Raw genomic sequence first — 20,019 nt, 5'->3', positions numbered from 1 at the left:
AAAAAAAAAAAAAAAAAAAAAAGAAAGTAAATTCAGAAAATGAACTATATGCATATATGCATGTTTTACTTTCTACAACAATAAAGAAAGACAAATAATACCTAGAAAAAGTTTTAATCCTATGTAGACATGAATTTCCTAGTTTCCTTTAGTGAGTGAGAACATGATATGGTAGATTAGACATAAAAAGAATCTGAAGTAAAATTTTAAAAAGTAATATATAGGTTTTCCAGTCTAAGATATCTAAATTCTAATTCACATCCTTTGACTTACTAGTTTTGTAGTTTTGTAGAATAAAGAAAGCTTAATTTAAAAGAAGAAAGAAGGAGAAGGAGGGGAGGTGGAGGGAGAAGGTGGGGAGGGAACAGTGGGCAGGACAGAGATAGAGGAGGTAGGGGGAGAAGGAGGAGGAGGTGATGGCAGAGGCGGTTTTATGCCTTGTAGGGAAGAGAACATAGGCCACAGGCTAGGCTGAAGCCCTAGGCTTATGCTCAAGCCAAGCACAGCCTGAAGCAATGTTTAGTGTGGGGTCTCTACTGGCCTGATAGAAGAGTCAGTACTTAATAGGTGTCAGGGATGATTGAGAGACAAAATCATAACCACAGCAATAAACTCATCAAAAATATAGAAGACAACTGACAGCAAGCGAGGTTATCAGGACATGACAAAGTCACTGCCTCAGTTGGGTTCTACAGGCCCTGTTGCTCCCTGAAGATTTTTCCCCATTAAGAGTTCCTACTGCAATCAGCAGGAGGACAAGCACAGAAGAAAAGGGTGGGCAAGCCAGGCACGGTGGCTCATGCTTGTAATCCTAGCACTTTGGGAGGCCGAGGTGGGTGGATCATGAGATCAGGAGTTCGAGACCAGCCTGGCCAATATGGTAAAATCCCGTCTCTACTAAAAATACAAAAATTAGCTGGAGGTGGTGGTGTGCGCTTCTAGTCCCAGCTGCTTGGGAGGCTGAGGCAGGAGAGTCGCTTGAATCCAGGAGATGGAGGTTGCAGTGAGCCGAGATTGCGCCTCTGCACTCCAGCCTGGGTGAGAGAGTGAGACTCCGTCTCAAAAAAAAAAAAAAAAAAAAAGTGTGGGGAAGAGATAACTAATCTGCTATAAGACTCCATACCAAATGTACTCAGGAACTCACTGGACTCTTAGAAGTCCACTGCCTGTGGTTTATGAGGCAGAGTTACGCATCTGCGATTCAAAGTAGGGTATTTCAATCCAGTCTGCAGGATTGTTTGTATGCAGGATTCATTTCCCATTTCACGTTTGATCAAATATACTGTGGTGTGTAAGAGAATTCTTACCTACCTGCATTAACATGTAGTAGATTCCAGCCATGCCATGGGCTGCTCCAACATACTGCTTCCGGTGCCACTGGTACAGCAGTGGGCAGCGCTCCGTTTTTCTTTCTTCCCTTGACAAAGTCTTACCCGACTCAATAATAGCATTGACTACCTACAGAGATAACAAGACAGCGTAAATCTAAAACTGTATATGGACCCTGTTGTAGTTCAATTAACAGTATGTCATATATATACATGACATATATATAGAGAGGCAGAAAACTTAATCTAAAAGTCTTTAAGCAGTTAGCAGCTAACATACTTATATTTCTTTTATAAATTAATAAATGTGGGCAGAAAGAAATCAGGAGCCAATGTCAGAGTAGGAAAAGATAGTAAGTCTAAGAAATAAAAAATTCTTTGTATAAAAAGTCAACCCAAAATCTAGAAAAACTTCTTATAAAAACTGTTTTGGATTTCTTAGTTGCTCCGTAGCTGCAGTGTTTTTCCCAAAAGAGCAGCACGTACACCTATCAGAAAAGGCTGGAGGAACTGGCTTTATTTATGAAAGACTAATAGTATGAGGTCTGCTCTGGCACGAAGGATTTCAGCTAGATCAAAAGCATATCATGTCTGGAATGATGGTTTCCTCATGTCTATCTCCGCTCATCCTTTTTGGGAAAGTATTCCAAGTTTTAGCTGGGCATCTGGCCCCCTAGTTACAGACAGCTGAACACAGACACTTGATGAAGTTCTGGCACTGGGATGGGAGCAGAAGTAAAGTGGGCAACTTGGAAACCGAGTCCCTAACAAGGAAGCTATGTGGCGTCCACCTCCTCTTTTCCCTTCATAGGTTGAGGGGCTAAACTAGCTTTGGTCCTGCAAATAGGGGTATGCCCCTAGGATAAGGCAGAATGAGACATAAGAAGTTGGTCCCCACTCGTAACAGCCTGAAATGCTTACCAGCTCAGACATCTCATGAAAGATAAATAAACATTCTAACTGTCTAAAGTCGCTGTTGTTTAGCTTCACTAAAAACAGATGAATTAATAAAAGATGAAAGAGAGTACAGGTTTTTTTTGTTAATGTTCCTAGAAAAAAATAGGGGCTATTTCTTACTTTTGATGAGTACTTAAAAAAGTACTTCTTAAGAAATACTTCAGTATTTCTTACTTAAAAAAGTAATGCTACCTAGAAACAGAGTCCAGCTATTAATACAACTCAACACTAGCAAACAGGTTTGAATGGTAGAGATGCCCATAGTTGCCCATATCCCACAGTACCTCTTTAATAGCTGACTCACACACGGTGCCTGGACCTATCTCCGTGTTCAGGTACAGTAAAGCATACAGATAACCTGCCCGTCCATAAAGCAGCTCATCAGGAAGGTCTGATTCTTGGCAGACAACCGCTCTCTGGAGTTGCAAAAGTCTAACCAATAAGAAAAATTAATTTTTTCCCAGAGGAATTCTAAAGTACTTCTTCCTGAAACGCTAAACCTGTTGCTTTAGGAATTATCTGTTATTTATTTTAAATTTAAAACTATGATTTTTAAAAATACTCCCAAATCCAGAACACAACAAAAATGTCTCCAGTTCACCAGTCCCCTTTTGAATGTCAAAATTAAAAATAAAACATCTTTCTGTTAATTTCTACCTTTACATCTATTTTAAACCATAAAATTTTATTTTGAAATCCAGAAGTAAAAGAAAGTGATTTAAAATTTAAATAAAAATGGTACTGCAGGCCAGGTGCGGTGGCTCATGCCTATAATCCCAGCACTCTGGGAGGCTGAGGCAGGTGGATCACCTGAGGTCAGGAGTTTAAGACCAGCCTGACTAACACGGTGAAACCCCATCTCTACTAAAAATACAAAATTAGCTGGGTGTGGTGGCACATGCCTGTAATCCCAGCTACTTTGGTGGCTGAGGCAGGAGAATCCCTTGAACCCAGAAGGCGGAGGTTGCAGTGAGCTGAGATCGCACCATTGCACTCTAGCCTGGGCAACAAGATCAAAAAATTCCATCTCAAAAAAAAAAAAAAAAAAAAAGGTACTGCAATGTCACCAATGCTTGGGAATTAGATTGTCGTTCTCTCCCTTTTTTCTTTCTTTTTCTTTACAGACAGGGTCTTGCTCTGTTGCCCAGGCTGGTGTACTGTGGCAGGATGGTGGCTCACGGCAGCCTTGAACTCCTGAGCTCCAGTGATCCTCCTGCCTCAGCCTCCCAAGTTAATGGGAACTACAAGCGCATGCCGCCATACCCAGCATTACCCTGTCTTTCAACAAACATTAACTGACTAGCACGTGCCAGATACTCTTCCAGACCCTAGGAATGAGCCGTGATTTCTGCTTCTTCAAGAAAGAATATAAACCAATAGGTGCAATAAAAGCTTACATTCCCTAATTGTTCCATCATTAGCATATCTGATCAGTTACTTAAGGGTTGAACCTAAGATTGGTTTAGTTATTATGGTGAATTTAAAGCATGTAAGCTAATTTTCATGCATTGAAGAAAACTAAAAATTGCTTAGGAAAGATGCTTAAAATCAAGAAATATATTTATTTATCCCAAAATTAAGGCACACACATGCTTGCATAAAAAGAGGGCATATGATCCCACCACTATGCTCAAGATTAACAGTTTGGCGCGATGTGTTTACAGCAATGGATGAAATTAAAAACAGTTTCCTTTTTGAATCTTTCTACAGCAAGAGCTTTCACTGGGAATTGGGAGAAAATGCTTCCAGTTCTAAAACTCACTTTGTGATGCATTCCTGGGACTCACAGTCACTTCTGAGTTTGTGATAAATCACAGCTCCAACAGCCAGGGGCCCGGCATCCCCACAGAGGAAGGTGACCCTCCGGCCATTCAGATTCCGAAGTGTTCTTTTTACGTAATCCAGGGATCGGAGCAGGTAGGTTTGGTCACATGTGACCCGGTACAACTGCAGGTATAAAAGGGCTATGCCTGGAATAATTTCCCACCCCAAAAGAAAAGCATTATTATCTTTTCCTTTTATCTTCAGGACATTATTTGTAATTATATGAAATACCTTCTACATAAATCTATGTTTCCAAAGGGGTGACACCAAAACAATACATATCATACATTTCTTTTGTTTGTTTTTTGTTTTTTTGAGACGGAGTCTTGCTCTGTCACCCAGGCTGGAGTGCAGCGGTGCAATCTTGGCTCACTGCAAGCTCCGCCTTCCGGGTTCACGCCATTCTCCTGACTCAGCCTCCCGAGTAGCCAGGACTACAGGTGCCCACCACCACGTCTGGCCAATTTTTTTGTATTTTTAGTAGAGACGGGGTTTCACTGTGTTAGCCAGGATGGTCTCAATCTCTTGACCTCACGATCTGCCCGCCTTGGCCTCCCAAAGTGCTGGGATTACAGGCGTGAGCTACTGCACCCAGCCCCTATATCATACATTTCTGAAAGATGAATAAACAAAACAAAACCAAGACAGAGAAATTAGGGAGGAAAGAACAGAAACCAAGTTTGTACATGTTAGCCTGGTGCTTGTCCTGGCACAGTGATGTAATACCTCTTATTCACAGACAAGAGAAGATACATCACTTCCTACTCATCCTCAGTTAATTTTCATTTATTCCAAAGTTGTATTCATTCTCCCTTGTATATCCTAACTTGGGTCCTCTTCTTTTTACTTCTCATAAAATCATTTCTCCTATGTTATCCCAAATGACTGCTTTTCTGAACTTTATACTCTCTTCTTCCTTTTTTTTTCCCTATTGTTCCCAATTTTTCTTTTTTCTTTTTTTTTTTCTGAGATGGAGTCTCATTCTGTGTCGCCCAGGCTGGAGTACAGTGGCCTGATCTCAGCTCACTGCAAGCTCCGCCTCCCAGGTTCACGCCATTCTCCCGCCTCAGCCTCCCAAATGGCTGGGACTACAGGCGCCCACCACCACGCCCGGCTAATTTTTTGTATTTTTAGTAGAGATGGGGTTTTACTGTATTAGCCAGGATGGTCTCAATCTTCTGACTTTGTGATCCACCGGCCTCAGCCTCCCAAAGTGCTGGGATTACAGGCGTAAGCCACTGTGCCTGGCCTATTTTTCCCAGTTTTTCAATGTCCTTTAGTGAACAACCCTACAACTGACCAACCAACTGGTGAGTGAACTCGCCATTTCTGGAGCAGCCACACAGTACAGAGTAAGGTGACCAGTACAAACGGCGTGTGTGTTCATCACCCACCAACCTTTCCATTCCGGATAAAGAACAGACTCAGATCTTCAAATGAATCCGAGAATCTCCAGAGAAGGGCCTATATGGCTTCTTAAAGAAGCATGTTCGTATATCTGGGTTTGAGAAGACAATATGACAGCTAAGTTAAAAAAAAAAAAAAAAGAATCACCATAAGTATGTATTTACTAAAGTCTTTTATAGGAACAAGTATTGGCAGACATGACATGTTTCATCCAAATGAAACATTTCTTTCATGTTTAAGTTGCGGTTCTTCAATATTCTAGTCTTTGTCTAATACCCTACTCTGATTTTTATTATTTTTCATTTTGCTTTTTTTTTTTTTTTTTTGAGACACAGTCTCACTCTGTTGCCCAGGCTGGAGTGCAGTAGCGCAATCTTGGCTCAATGCAACCTCTGCCTCCCGGGTTCAAGTGATTCTCCTCCCTCAGCCTCCTGAGTAGCTGGGATTACAGGCGTGCACCACCATACCCGGCTAACTTTTGTATTTTCAGTAGAGACAGGTTTTCACCATGTTGGTCAGGCTGGTCTCGAACTTCTGACCTTGTGCTCCACCCACCTCGGCCTCCCAAAGTGCTGGGATTAACAGGTATGAGCCACTGTGCCCGGCTTCATTTTGCTTTTTAAATTTCTCCATATACCTAGCTGCTTCTTTCTTCTTCTACTCAGGGTATATTACTTCTCTTTCAAGTTAATCCTTAACACTTTTTGAAGTCTTTCATCATTATTCATTTCTTTAAAGATGTTGAGTCAAACAGATAAGAAAGTCGCATATTTGGAAGCTCTGAAAAAAATTCTTCTGCATGAGTTGCTTATCATCGCCCTGAGAGCATGTTTTCTATATTCAAAAAATACAAGCATACAGGAAACAGACAGTAAAAGTTAAATACCTACAAATTTCAAATATAATAATCACTATAAAGGCTTACAAATGAGTATTCCCTGATTGACTCAGAAATCTCTAAAAATAGGACGCTGATCTGATTAACCTATGAACCTAAAAACCTACAGTTACAGATACTTAATGCTTCAGTATTTTAAAGTAAATGGTAACAGGTAAAGTAAAAAAAAAAAAAAGGTCATCATGTTTTGTCATTTTTTTGTTGGCAGGCGCACATGTTGCACTAGGTAAAAGGAGCTAGAATGAACAGGCCTTAGGGATGTGGTGGGAGGTGCTGGGGAGCACGCGCCTGTGAGCAGGCTCAACCTTCTAGACAGCCTGTGTCTTTGGACTGTGAACTGCACCAGTGCCTCCCATCTCCACACCTTCAGTTGGCCAGGATGGCCAGCAGAAGCTGCAGCTGATTATCTCCCTTCCGCAGTGCTGAAAGCTAGAGTCAGCTGGAGCTAGGCATCTCCTTTGCTACGGGGAGGCGGGGCTGCGATAAACCCCTTGCAGGAGAGGCTCCAGCAAAGCAATTTCTCCAGAGGGCAGGACTTGTCAAGAATAGAAGGCTCTGATGGAATTCAGTATGGTTCCTTCCCCCGAACCCACAAGAAGCATGAGGGGAGTTTTCCCTGATGTTCACCATGAAGATCTAGTGGAGCTCCTAGAGGTAAAGTTCACAAAAGTGTGAGAGCCCGCTATGACTGGGTCCCCATCGAGTTTTTAAGTCTCTCTGGCTGGTCCACACTTAGCCCCCGTAATTCACCGTTAAAGTTTCGGTCAACAACAAACTGTATACGCACAGTCCCAAAAGATCATAATCATAACACCATATTTTTACAGTACCTTTTCTATATCTAGCTATGTTTAGATACAAAAACATGATTGTGTTACAATTGCTACAGTATTCAGTGCAGTAATGCTGTACAGCTTGCGGCCTAGGAGCAACAGGCTATATCATAGAGCATAGAGGTGCAGTTGGCTACACAGTCTAGGTATGTGTGAGCACCTCTATGACGTGTGCACAACGAAACTGCCCAATGATGTGTTTCTCAGAACTCATCCATGATGTGAAGCGATGCACAACTGTAATTCTCGGCATTCACCTGTTTCGCCAGTTTTTGGTGCAGCTGTTTGCCCCTGTGACCTCACTTCTCTGATGGAGCTAAGAAGAGCTGCTGAATTTTCACTTTGTTAAGCTTTTCACTTGCTAGGATGCAATGGTGACTTGTAAACTCCTTAAACGCTAGACTGGAAAACTGAAGTGTCTCTTTAATTTATCTTGCTTTTCCTTTGCATTTTTTCCATGATAGTTTCATTTAGTCATTTATTAAGCAAACATTACACCCTTCCTAGACATGAGGACACTTTGCCGCCATGCTCTCTGTGGGGTCAGCTCTTTCTTTGGCTCCTTGCGCTTTGGTCTCATTTCTGAAATGATTTTTTATCTTTTCCTTAAATTTCTTTTCTTGGTCTGTCAATTCTTGTTTCACATGCTCTTATTGTCTAGCCATCTCTGCTCTGAGTGTCTTTACCTCTGCGGTGTGAACTCACTGCTTAACTAAGTTACAAAATGAATGCTGAAAGTGCTACCAATTTTTCTCCACTTTGTAGTGACACTGTCCTGGTGCGGTTTTCTCCCTCCATTGAGAAATTTTTATTTTTATTTTTCTTCCTTATATTATGGATAAAATAATTATATTATTTCTTAAAATTGAATTTTTCTATATCAACTATTGTTTTGTTTTTTTTTTTTTTGAGACAGAGTCTCACTCTGTCGCCCAGACTGGAGTACAGTGGCCGGATCTCAGCTCACTGCAAGCTCCGCCTCCCAGTTTTACGCCATTCTCCTGCCTCAGCCTCCCGAGTAGCTGGGACTACAGGCGCCCGCTACCTCGCCCGGCTAGATTTTGTATTTTTAGTAGAGACGGGGTTTCACCGTGTTAGCCAGGGTGGTCTTGATCTCCTGACCTCGTGATCCGCCCGTCTCGGCCTCCCAAAGTGCTGGGATTACAGGCTTGAGCCACTGCGCCCGGCCTATATCAACTATTAATAGGACAAATCCCTGGAAGGGGAAAATGGTTAGGCTAGCTTTCCGAACTTTTATCCCAACGGTGTCCTCTTGCTAAGTGATGAACAGTATATGTAATACATGAGGAGTCTGGTGGCCAGATCTCCTGACTCTCAAACCCTTCCTTGTATCAGGAGTGCCCATTGCTGCTGCTTCCTTCCTTCTCTACACCATCAGCGGGGGCCAGCAAGAATGCCGCTCCACCTTGCAAGCTAAACCTGCTTCTCTACAAGCCATGCCTGTTCTATAGCTCTCCAACCCCATTCCCTGTGCACTTTCCACACCTTTATTCCCAGCTACTCCTGGCACTGCCTTCCCACTTTGCACTTGGATGTGCCCACAGAAGTTCCCACTGAGGCTGTGGCCCACCCTGCCTGGAATAGCTATTTGTTGATTCTGGGAGGGTGGGTGGGGTCGGGGTGATTCGGCCATGCCTGGACCCTGGGCTTTCTCGCCTGCACACCATGGCTCTCCACACTCGTTCTGGATGCTGCTTGTTTTTACCCAACATGACTTGTGTGTTTTCCATCTCAAAGTTTTGCTAAAGGGATAAGTTGTGGGTGCTTCATTCATTCTTCTTCTTCTTTTGTTGAGACAGGGTCTCACTGTCAACCAGGCTGGAGTGCAGCAGTGCACTCATGGCTCACTGCAGCCTCGACCTCCTGGGATTGAGCCATCCTCCTGCCTCAGCCTCCTGAGTAGTTGGGACTACAGGTGTTTACCACTGTGCCCAGCTAATTTTAGAGATGGGGTCTTGTTATGTTGCCCAGGCTAGTCTCAAACTCCTGGCCTCAAACCATCCTCCCACCTCCATCACCCAAAGTGCTGGGATTACAGGAGTTAGTCACTGTGCCCAGCCTTCTTCTTATATTGTACACACAATTTAGGGAGGTATGGGTCTAGGTGGATTCCATACATCTACCTGAACCTCTAAACCCTATTAATTTAAATCACTGAAACAAAATACTTCCATGATGATTCCCAAAGACAGCAACAGCTAGGGATTTTTAAGCAATACTGATTTCTGGAACCCACCTCTAGAGTTCCTAATGTAACTATTCTGGGCTGGAGGCTGAGAACTGTAGTTTCTTACAAAGCTCTCTTGGTAATTGTGATGCACGGCTAGTTTAGAACCTAACAATCAGGGGTTTAGAAACCCTTTTTCAACAAACGAAAAAGTTGTAAGTAAAAGATTTTTAGGGGAAACCTGTGCGACTAATAGCTATGCTATTTTCCTCCCAAAATATCCTTATTCTTTGTATTTTACTTCAGGTTAACCACAATTATCTAGTTTTATTACATTTAAGACATCTTTGGCCCTGTAAGTGAACTGGCTCCATGTCTGTCTGGGTTTATAAGTTTGAAGTTTGAAATATGTAATGTCACTATGTAAATGCTGCATGCATAACAGGCAAATAAGCATCACAAAAAATGAATGTAAATATAAATACAAAAACAATGTTCACAAAAATGAATGTAAATATAAATACAAATACAATATTATCAGGGCCCCATGTTTGGTTCATGGTGGCTCTAATATGTATCTGTCTATGCTGGGTTTTTTTTGTTTTGTTTTGTTTTTTGTTTGTTTGTTTGTTTCTTTTTGAGACAGGGTCTCATTCCTGTTGCCCAGATTGGAGTGTAATGATGTGATCTCAGCTCACTACAACCTCCACCTCTGGGCTCAAACAATTCTCCTGCTTCAGCCTTCCCAACAGCTGGGACTATAGGCACATGCCCACCACGCCCAGCCGATTTTTGTATTTTTAGTAGAGACAGCTTTTGCCATGTTGCCCAGGCTAGTCTCAAACTCCTGAGCTCAAGTGATCTGCCATCTTTGGTCTCCCAAAGTGCTTTGGATTACAGGCTTGAGCCACCATAGCTGGCCTATGCTGTTTAATTAAACTATAAGAATTCAGCAATAAATCACTCTAAATGTGTATATAAATTGTCATTAGCAATTTAGTCAGACTTCAGTCTAATCCCTGAGAACAAGGTCATCTTTTATATCCTTTATATTCCCTAAATAATTATTAGAATGTTCTGAATACCAGGTAAAAGAACAAGAATGCAAAGATTAGTTAAGGCAAGTTAATTTTTCTTTCTTTTCTTTTTTTTTTTTTTTTTGAGATGGAGTCTCGCTCTCTCGCCTAGGCTGGAGTGCAGTGGCTGGATCTCAGCTCACTGCAAGCTCGGTCTCCCGGGTTTACGCCATTCTTCTGCCTCAGCCTCCCGAGTAGCTGGGACTACAGGCGCCCGCCACCTCGCCCGGCTAGTTTTTTTGTATTTTTTAGTAGAGACGGTGTTTCACTGTGTTAGCCAGGATGGTCTCGAGCTCCTGACCTCATGATCCGCCCGTCTCGGCCTCCCAAAGTGCTGGGATTATAGGCTTGAGCCACTGCGCCCGGCCAAGGCAAGTTAATTTTTCAATTACATTTTTTGATGTGAAGTATATTATTGGTTGTTTAACTGTTATCATTAAAACAAAAATAAAAACATTTATGTGCACAAATGAGTCAAATGAGTACAGGCAGTAGGGTAGATAGTTTATATCACAGAACAGAGAGACCACTCACCACAGCCTGTCACAATGACCAGAGCAGCAAAGAATCCTTTAAAACTGACCCTAGGGCAAGTTTGCTCTTAATAATTACACATTTTCACAGACAGCTATATATTAGGTTAAATAAATGATGTTATAAAAAAAAGACACACTAAAGTTCAAACTTCAGGGAGAAAGCATTTCTTTAGAAATAAAATTCCAAATCATCTCATCATTGAAGACATAGAGCAAGACTTCAATTAAAAGGTATAAAATCAGTCAAGCATGGTGGCTCACACCTGTAATCCCAGCACTTTGGGAGGCTGAGGCAGGAGGGTCGCTCAAGCCCAGGAATTTGAGACCAGCCTCGGCAACATAGTGAGACTATGTCTTTATAAAAAAAAAAACTAGCCAGGTGTGGTGGCACGTGCCTGTGGTCCCAGCTACACGGGAGGCTGAGGCAGGAGGATGGTTTGAGCCCAGGAGGTCAAGGCTGCAGAGAGCTGTGATTGCACCACTGTACTCTAGCCCAGGCAACAGAGTGAGACTCCATCTCAAAAAAAAAAAAAAGTATAAAATCTTTATAATTTTATTTTCTTTTGTTTTTGAGATGGAGTCTTACTCTGTGGCCCAGGCTGGAATGCACCGGCACGATCTTGGCTCACTGCAACCTCCGCTTCCTGGGTTCAAGCAATTCTCCTGCCTCAGCCTCCCAAGTAGCTGGGATTACAGGCGCCCGACACCACACCCGGCTAATTTTTGTATTTTTAGTAGAGATGGGGTTTCACCGTGTTGGTCAAGCTAGTCTCGAACTCCTGACCTGAGGTGATCCACCTGCCTCGGCTTCCCAAAGTTCTGGGATTACAGGCACCAGCCACCGTGCCTGGCCAAATCTTTACCATTTTAAAAGAGAAGAAAATTTCAAAGTCAAGTCTTACATCTCATAATCTAAGAATAAAATGTATCAGTCTCACCTGTCCAGCCAGTATAAGCAGAGCAGTCATGGGGATCAGCTGTCTTCAGCCCTTCTTCCATTTGCTGCAGAAGATCTTTAATTTTGGTCTGGATCCGTCTTATTAAATTATGAATGATCTGAGATCCAAAAGAAGAGATAACTTTAACTGCACAAGAATGGGACAATGTTGTAATAAACACTTTAAAGTCTAAATTGTACAAACATAGCAGACAGCAGTTACTTTCCTTGGACCATCTCAGTGCATCGTCGGCTGGAGTCTATCTTGGTTTTTACAAGGTTACGGTTTTTTTAACGTGATAATACCCTATTTAGACTATAACTCATAAGTAGAATCACAAAAAAGCAACTAGCAGAAATCAAACAATTTAAAAAAAACAGAAAAGAAAAAAATGGATGTATTTAACTACACAAACATTTCAACTTCTGTAAGATAAAGAACAAAAGAAAGATGGTTTAAAAGTTAATGACAAAGGGGAAATACATGGAATATAAGATATAAATCAACAATAAACGTAATACATAACTAGACCCCAAATTATTAACATCCTCATACAAAAGAAAAAACAAATGATAAGCATACATAAAACAAGTTCAATCACTCAGTGATTAATGAAATGCATATAAAAACATGTACTATGGATTTATCAGATTAAAAAATAGTATTATATAAAAAAAATTAAGTCCCAAGACTAAGAGCAAACAAAACAGGTATTCTTATTCATTGTTGGCAGTCTTTCCCAAGAGAAATATGCAATATTCTTCAATAATGTAGCTGACAGTGTTGTTAAGATCTTTCCTACCTTTGCTGATTTTTTTTTTTTTTTTTTTTGCACAACAGTTTCGCTCTGTCACTCAGGCTGGAGTGCAGTGGTGTGATCTCAGCTCACTGCAACCTCCTCCTCCTGGGTTCAAGCGATTCTTCTGCCTCAGCCTCTTGAGTAGCTGGGACTATAGGTGCTTGCCACCACACCTGGCTAATTTCTGTATTTTTAGTAGAGATGGGGTGAGACAGAGTTTCGCTCGTTGTTCAGACTGGAGTGCAATGGTGCGATCTTGGCTCACTGCAATCTCTGCCTCCTGGGTTCAAGTGATTCTCCTGCCTCGGCCTCCCGAGTAGCTGGGATTACAAACACCCGTCACCACACTCGACTAATTTTTGTATTTTTGGTAGAGATGGGGTTTCACCATGTTGGCCAGGCTGGTCTTAAACACCTGACCTCAAGTGATCCACCCACCTCCCAAAGTGCTGGGATTATAGGAATGAGCCACCGTGCCTGGCCCACCTCTGCTGATTTTTAAAAATCTACTTGCTCTATCAATTAGTCAGAAACCTCCCATTATGACTATCGAATTATTTATTTCTCCCTTTAACTCTCTCTTTTTGCTTTCATCTATTTTGAAGTTCTGTTATTAGGCATAGACAAATTAATGACTAGTATGTCTTCCTGACAAACTGACTCATTTTCATAATGAAATGTCCTTCTGTGAGATTGTAAAGAAAATACTTTTAGGTTCTGCACAATTAGGGCTTTGAGGGCAAATTCTACTGAAATTTGGGATTCTGGACTAAAAGTAAACCTTAGGAATTAAGGTGTGCAGAGTGTGAACCCGAGAGAGGTTTCCTCAACCCTGGATGTGCATGTTTACATTTCAAAGTGCAGGAGGCCCCAGAACCAGGAGACATTTCTGACTTGTAAAACTGAAGACAATGGGCTCCTCTTTTCCATACAGATATTTATGTACATTCTGAAAAGATTAAAGAAAGATGCTGCTAATGAGACTCTCAGAAAGGGAAGGGGAGACAATTGCCTTTTCCCCTTTTATAAAAAGCACAGAAAATTTACTTTCCTTCTTTCCTTATCTACAATACTGGCTTTGCCAATGAAGGCCATCATACCCTACCTGCGCTGCATTGTACCACAGATAAGAACTGGGACCTGGGAACTGCCCACTGGTTATTTGTGGTCAGGTAAATAGGAAGAAATTCCTGATTCAAAAACCATTTGCTATATTCAGGACAAAATTAATTAACATAAGTATCAAAACCCTCTTTACCTGCTCAACCTAAGAGCTATTTTATGGGACATTTTACACACAGTCACCAAGTTTTCAGATGCCCACTGCTTGCTTACTTGGCTATCCATTCACTTTCAACCTTTGTCTTGATATTTAAAGTTGATCTCTTGTGTAGCATACAGTTAGGTTTTTGTTAATTTATTCTGATAGTCTTAGAGTCCCTCAGCGGACATGAGCAGAACCCTCTTCATTGGCAGGATGCCCTAAGAGAAAGTGTGGTTCAGTCAGCCCTGAGTGGTACCTTTTCCAGTCCCACTGTGGGAAAAACCCCATCTGTTCCTGCAGACTCACCTCTAGGCTGTACTTTTAAAAAACTGGAATGAATTCAACCCCCAGATCCTCAAAAACAAACATCTAACTTTCTTGTGTAACACAGCATGGCTCCTGTGCAGAAAAACATCAAATTTGCTTCCTTAGTCTTTTATAAGCAAAAGCAGAATAAGGAGGACAGGGTAAAAAAACAAACAAACAAAGAAAAAAAAAGAGAGAGAGAAAAGAATAGAAAAGACAGACAAAGAAACACAGAAACAAGAGGCAGAGGCAGAGGCAGGCTCAACTGTTGGCTGTTGTAAAGCCTCCAGCCCCCTCCAGGTTTCCCTAAGGATACTCCTCCAAATGACTGCTACCAGTGGAGACGGCCAGGCCACTCAAAGGCAAACTGCCCCCAGTGAGATAAATGGGAAAAGCCCCACCCAACTTGTGCCCTCTGCTATCAGGTGAACCTGCCTCCAATATTTCAATGTAGGTTCTATTTTCCCTAAGTGTTGGCCAGTCTGAGAAATAAAGAGAAAGAGTACAAAGAGAGGAATTTTACAGCTGGGCCTCCGGGGGTGACATCACATATCTGCAGGACCATGATGCCCACCTGAGCCGCAAAAACAGCAGGTTTTTATTAAGGACTTCAAAAGGGAGGGGGGTGGACGAACAGGGAGTAGGTAACAAAGATCACATGCTTCAAAGGGCAAAAAAGGAGAACAAAGATCACATGATTCTGAGGCCAATAAAGATCACAAGGCAAAGGGCAAAGCAAAGATCACAAGGCAAAGGGCGAAATCAAAAACTCCTGAGAAGGGTCTATGTTCAGTTGTGCACGTATTGTCTTGATAAACATCTTAAACAACAAAAACAGGGTTTGAGAGCAGAGTACTGGTCTGACCTCAAATTCACCAGAGTGAGGTTTCTTCCCCCATCCTGATAAGCCTGAGGGTACTGCAGGAGACCAGGGCGTATTTCAGTCCTTATCTCAACCATATAAGACAGACACTCCCAGAGTGGCCATTTGTAGACAAAGGTCTTAATTATTAAAATTCCTTGCTAGGAAAAGAATTCAGCGATATCTTCCCTACTTGCATGTCCGTTTATAGGCTCTCAGCAAGAGGAAAAATATGGCTCTATTCTGCCCGACCCCGCAGGCAGTCAGACCTTATGGTTGTCTTCCCTTGTTCCCTGAAAATCACTATTATTCTGTTCTTTTTCAAGGTGCACTGATTTCATATTGTTCAAATACACATTTTACAATCAATTTGTACAATAGTGGTCCTGAGGTGACATACATTCTCAGCTTACGAAGATAATAGGATTAAGAGATTAAAGTAAAGACAGGCATAAGAAATTATAAGAGTATTATTTGGGAACTGACAAATGTCCATGAAATCTTCACAGTTTATGTTCAGAGACTGCAGCAAAGACAGGCATAAGAAATTATAAGAGTATTATTTGGGAACTGATAAATATCCATGAAATCTTCACAATTTATGTTCTTCTGCCACAGCTCCAGCTGGTCCCTCTGTGTGGGGTCCCTGACTTCCCACAACACTCTGTCACAAGCTCAGCCACTGGAAACAAGGCCTGAGGACCAAAGGGCTCCCAGGACGGAATTCCAGCCCCTGAAAGTCTTGAGCTGAAGGGGCTCTCTGCTCCAGTTGAAAACAGCTCACCTTCAGTGGTGACTTGAGAAGGTGGGAAAAATTCGTCTCACACCGTGTAGGTCCGACGTGTCAAGGCTCTCCCTGACTGATGGAGAAAAAGGATAAAGGAAAGTAGTAAAGGGGCTGGCCCCACACCTTGCAATAACTGGCTGACTCATAAGCCCTCCTGTAAAGCTTAACTCCTCTCCATTCCTTTTTTTTTTTTTTAAACATAGTCTCTCTCTCTCTTGCCCAGGCTGGAATGCAGTGGCACCACCTTGGCTCACTGCAGCCTCTGCCTCACTGCAGCCTCTGCCTTCAGGGTTCAAGCCATTCTCGTGCCTCAGCATCCCTAGTAGCTGGGATTACAGGCATGTACCACCACACCTAGCTAATTTTTGTATTTTTAGTAGAGACAGGGTTTTACCATGTTTGCCAGCCTGGTGTCAAACTCATGGCCTCAAGTGATCTACCTGCCTCTGCCTCCCAAAGTGCTAGGATTACAGATATGAACCACAGTGCCCAGCCCATTCCTTTCTTCTCTTTTCCTCTTTTTCTGTTCAATCCAGGGGTCCAGCCTTAAAATGGAAAAAGTCTCTAACATCCTAAGCCCTGATTTTGTCATTTTCTTTAAAACTCCAGCTGATTACATATTATGGCCCATTTTTGTGAACATTTTAAACTAACGGGCAAGCTACAAGAGAAATTCCAAGCTCAAATGGTTAACCTGTAATGTAGAGTTATGTACAGAGTCTTCTAAAGCTCTGTTCCCCTCTTTTTTCCTAACTACTTTAAATCTGCTGTTACTAAGTAGCTGGTGCTAAGACTCATTATTTATGGTGTAACTAATATGTAAACATTGAAAACTCATTTAAAGTTAAAGAAAAGGAAAAGAGTTATTTTTAGTAAGGAAGGGTATAAAAAGAAATTTTATAGAAGAAAAAATCTTGTATGATAAATTATTATCTTAAAGTAAGGTTATAAAAAGGATGTTCGGAACAAGGCAAAGTCCAATATGTCGTAAATGGTCTGTGTAAATCATGAAAAGGTTCATGAAGGAGAATTTATGAAAGGAATTTTGTATGTAATTAAGTTGGTATAATTCGAAAAAATTATTTAGTATAGTCTTTCTAACATTAATTCTCTATGTTAAAACAAGGTTTTCTTAAGGTATTACTCTGCTCTTAATACAACTGCACACAGTTTTACTCAGAATTTTATAAAAGTTTCTTAAAAAAAAAAAAATCCTCAGAAGCATATCTCAGAAGTTCAATGTTTGCTGCATCCCAGTTTGCTGTGTCCCACTGCATTCAGCTTTTTCTCCCCTGGAGGAGGCCTAGGATAGTAATTCTCTTCTGCAGTCTTTGTCAGCTCCTGTAACTTTTTCTTCCAGTTCTGTTATTGTGGCCTAATGCTAAAATGTTTCATCTTGAAGGTCAACATTAACCAATGTTTTCCTCTAACATAATTTAATTCTATACTCCTGGATTTTCTTGATATTTATCTAAATTCTCAAAGTAATCAAAAATGTCTCACACTGTTCCTATGAGTCATGTGTCCTCAGGCTATACTCATAGCCTCCTAACCCTAAACACACTCTTTCTGTGTCTAATTAAATTCAAACACGTTTTCATCAAGGTTAACTTCCAGGTTAACTAAATGGACACCCATCAGAAAAGTCACACTGTAAAAGGTTTTTCTTTGCCTTTTTGGTAACTGGCTTTAAAAAGAACCCAAACTTTTATCTTCTAGAGTTCATGAGTTTCACCTTCAAATGATGCTGCAAATGGCATAGCAATCTCTCCCCAATAATGCCTGCTACCTTTACGAATTTCCCTGGGATTCAGATGAACACCAGTTTCACCCTAACATAATCCCCCTCTCTAACAAGTCCCTTCCTCCAGCAAGGTCCAATATCCCACGTTCCACAACCCAAAACAATAACCCGCATAACTTCTCAACCAACTAACAATCCTAGGTAGGGCCAGCTCTATGACCTGGTCAGCAGGAAGCAGTTGGAAAATGATACCTTCACCCACATGCCAAAGACCTGTCATTGTTGCTCTGTCACGGGGGAAATGTGGAGTCCTAGTTGGGGAAAAGAAATCAGACACTGGTGGGAGCAGTGGGAAGCAAAAAGAACCAGATAAGCTAAAGTCTGTTTTTCTTCAGGGTCCAGAACACGTAGCCCTCCTGTGCCCAACTTATGACCAGACACCTACAAGTTAGCTCACTGCAGCCTTGGTGTTACTGGTACTGCACAAAGCTCTCCAGCACACATCACAGCACCATTCTATAAATTCAATCTCCAGCAAGTCTTTGTTTCCTTACAGTCAGCTTCTCTTCCACTGGCCTGACTGTTGCCTCCTTGCAACATCTTTTCCTTCTTTCTCTAATAAATCTGCCTTTCTGTACTCATAACTGTCTTGGTAAATTCTTGCACCCCCACGCCATCAGCCCAGTCAGTCACCACTCACCCACAACAGTTTCCATCAGGTATCACCTCTGTTGCTTTTTTTTCAGATGGGGCTTCACTCCTGTCACCCAGGCTGGAGTGCAATGGCATGATCTTGGCTCACTGCAACCTCTGCCTCACAGGGTCAAGCGATTCTCCTGCCTCAGCCTCCCAAGTAATTGGGACTACAGGTGTGCACCATTACGCCTGGCTAAGTTTTGTATTTTTTGTAGAGACAGGGCTTTGCCATGGTGCCCAGGCTGGTCTCAAACTCCTGGGTTCAAGAAATCCTCCCACCTCTGCCCCACAAAGTGCTGGGATTACAGGCGTGAGTCATCGTGCCCAGTCTGCCGTAACAAATTATTTTACGTGGTGGTGGTGATGGTGGTAGTATTTTAATCTTAAAATGTCTTAATTTGCCTTCATTCTTGAAGGATATTTTCAGTGAAAAAAAAAAAAAATTCTGGATAATGGTTTCTTTCAGGACTTTCATGTTATTTCATTCTCCTCTGTCTCCATGATTTCTAAAGAGAAATCAGTGGTCAGTGAAATTCCCTGTATATAATGTGTTGTTTTCCTCTGCTCCTATCAAGATGTGCTCTTTACCTTTGTCTTGATTTGGGCTTCTTTGTGTTTATTCCTCTCGGTGTTGTGAGGCGCATCCTGCATCTATAAATTTCTATCTTTCATTGAATGTGTAAAATCCTAAACCATTATTTCTTCAAATACTTTTTCTGTCCCATTCTTCCTCTGCTTCCCTTCTACGATTCCAATTACCAACAGCTGGATGGTTTGATGTAATTTAACAGGTCCCTAAAACTCTGCCTTTCTTTTTCCCTTCATTCTTTTTTTCTATTTTGTACACTGGATAATTTCTATTGATCTATTTTCAAGTTTACAAATTACTAATTCTCTTTCCTCTGTCTTGAAACCACCCCCTGCAAAAATTATAACAGTGAGAATATCATGACAGTGAAAGAGATCTGACCTAAGAGACTCTATCTTGCTTCTAACCTCCAAGCTGTCCTTGTTCATTCCTGGGTGTTGGCTGAACTAACTTTGAGAGGATTTTATTTTATTTTATATATGTGTGTGTGTGTATATACACACACACACACACACACACACATATATATATATATATAGAGAGAGAGAGAGATGGAGTCTCACTCTCTTGCCCAGGATGGAGTGCAGTGGCACTATCTGGGCTCACTGCAAACTCTGCCTCTCAGGTTCAAGTGATTCTCCTGCCTCAGCCTCCCCAGTAGCTGGAATTACAGGCGTGTGCCACTATTATAGGAGTTATTAAGAAATTATTAGGCCGGGCGCAGTGGCTCATGCCTGTAATCCCAGCACTTTGGGAGGCTGAGGCGGGCGGAACAGGAGGTCAAGAGATCGAGCCCACGCTGGCCAACATGGTGAAACCCCATCTCTACTACAAATACAAAAAGTAGCTGGGCACGGTGGCAGGTGCATGTAGTCCCAGCTACTCAGGAGGCTGAGGCAGGAGAATGGTGGGAACCCAGGAGGCAGAGGTTGCAGTGAGCCGTGATTGCGCCACTGCACTCCAGCCTGGGTGACAGAGTAAGGCTCC

At 41.9% G+C, this 20,019-nt stretch overlaps 1 protein-coding gene across 1 annotated transcript in view; it reads right to left on the bottom strand.

The window, feature by feature from the left end:
- Positions 1-20,019, bottom strand: part of LANCL2 (LanC like 2) — a 66,568-nt gene that overhangs the window by 28,965 nt on the left and 17,584 nt on the right. The window contains exons 2-5 of the mRNA XM_023232000.1: positions 11,986-12,103; positions 4,048-4,255; positions 2,570-2,717; positions 1,312-1,458 (exon numbers count right to left, since the gene is read on the bottom strand). Coding sequence (XP_023087768.1) covers positions 1,312-1,458; positions 2,570-2,717; positions 4,048-4,255; positions 11,986-12,103 — 621 coding nt within the window. The remainder of the gene's footprint in view (positions 1-1,311; positions 1,459-2,569; positions 2,718-4,047; positions 4,256-11,985; positions 12,104-20,019) is intronic.

This window comes from Piliocolobus tephrosceles, chromosome 8 (genome assembly GCF_002776525.5).
Source record: "Piliocolobus tephrosceles isolate RC106 chromosome 8, ASM277652v3, whole genome shotgun sequence".
Taxonomy (NCBI): Eukaryota; Metazoa; Chordata; class Mammalia; order Primates; family Cercopithecidae; genus Piliocolobus; species Piliocolobus tephrosceles.
Note: the sequence above shows the minus strand (reverse complement) of the source record. Positions and strands in the feature narration are given on the sequence as shown.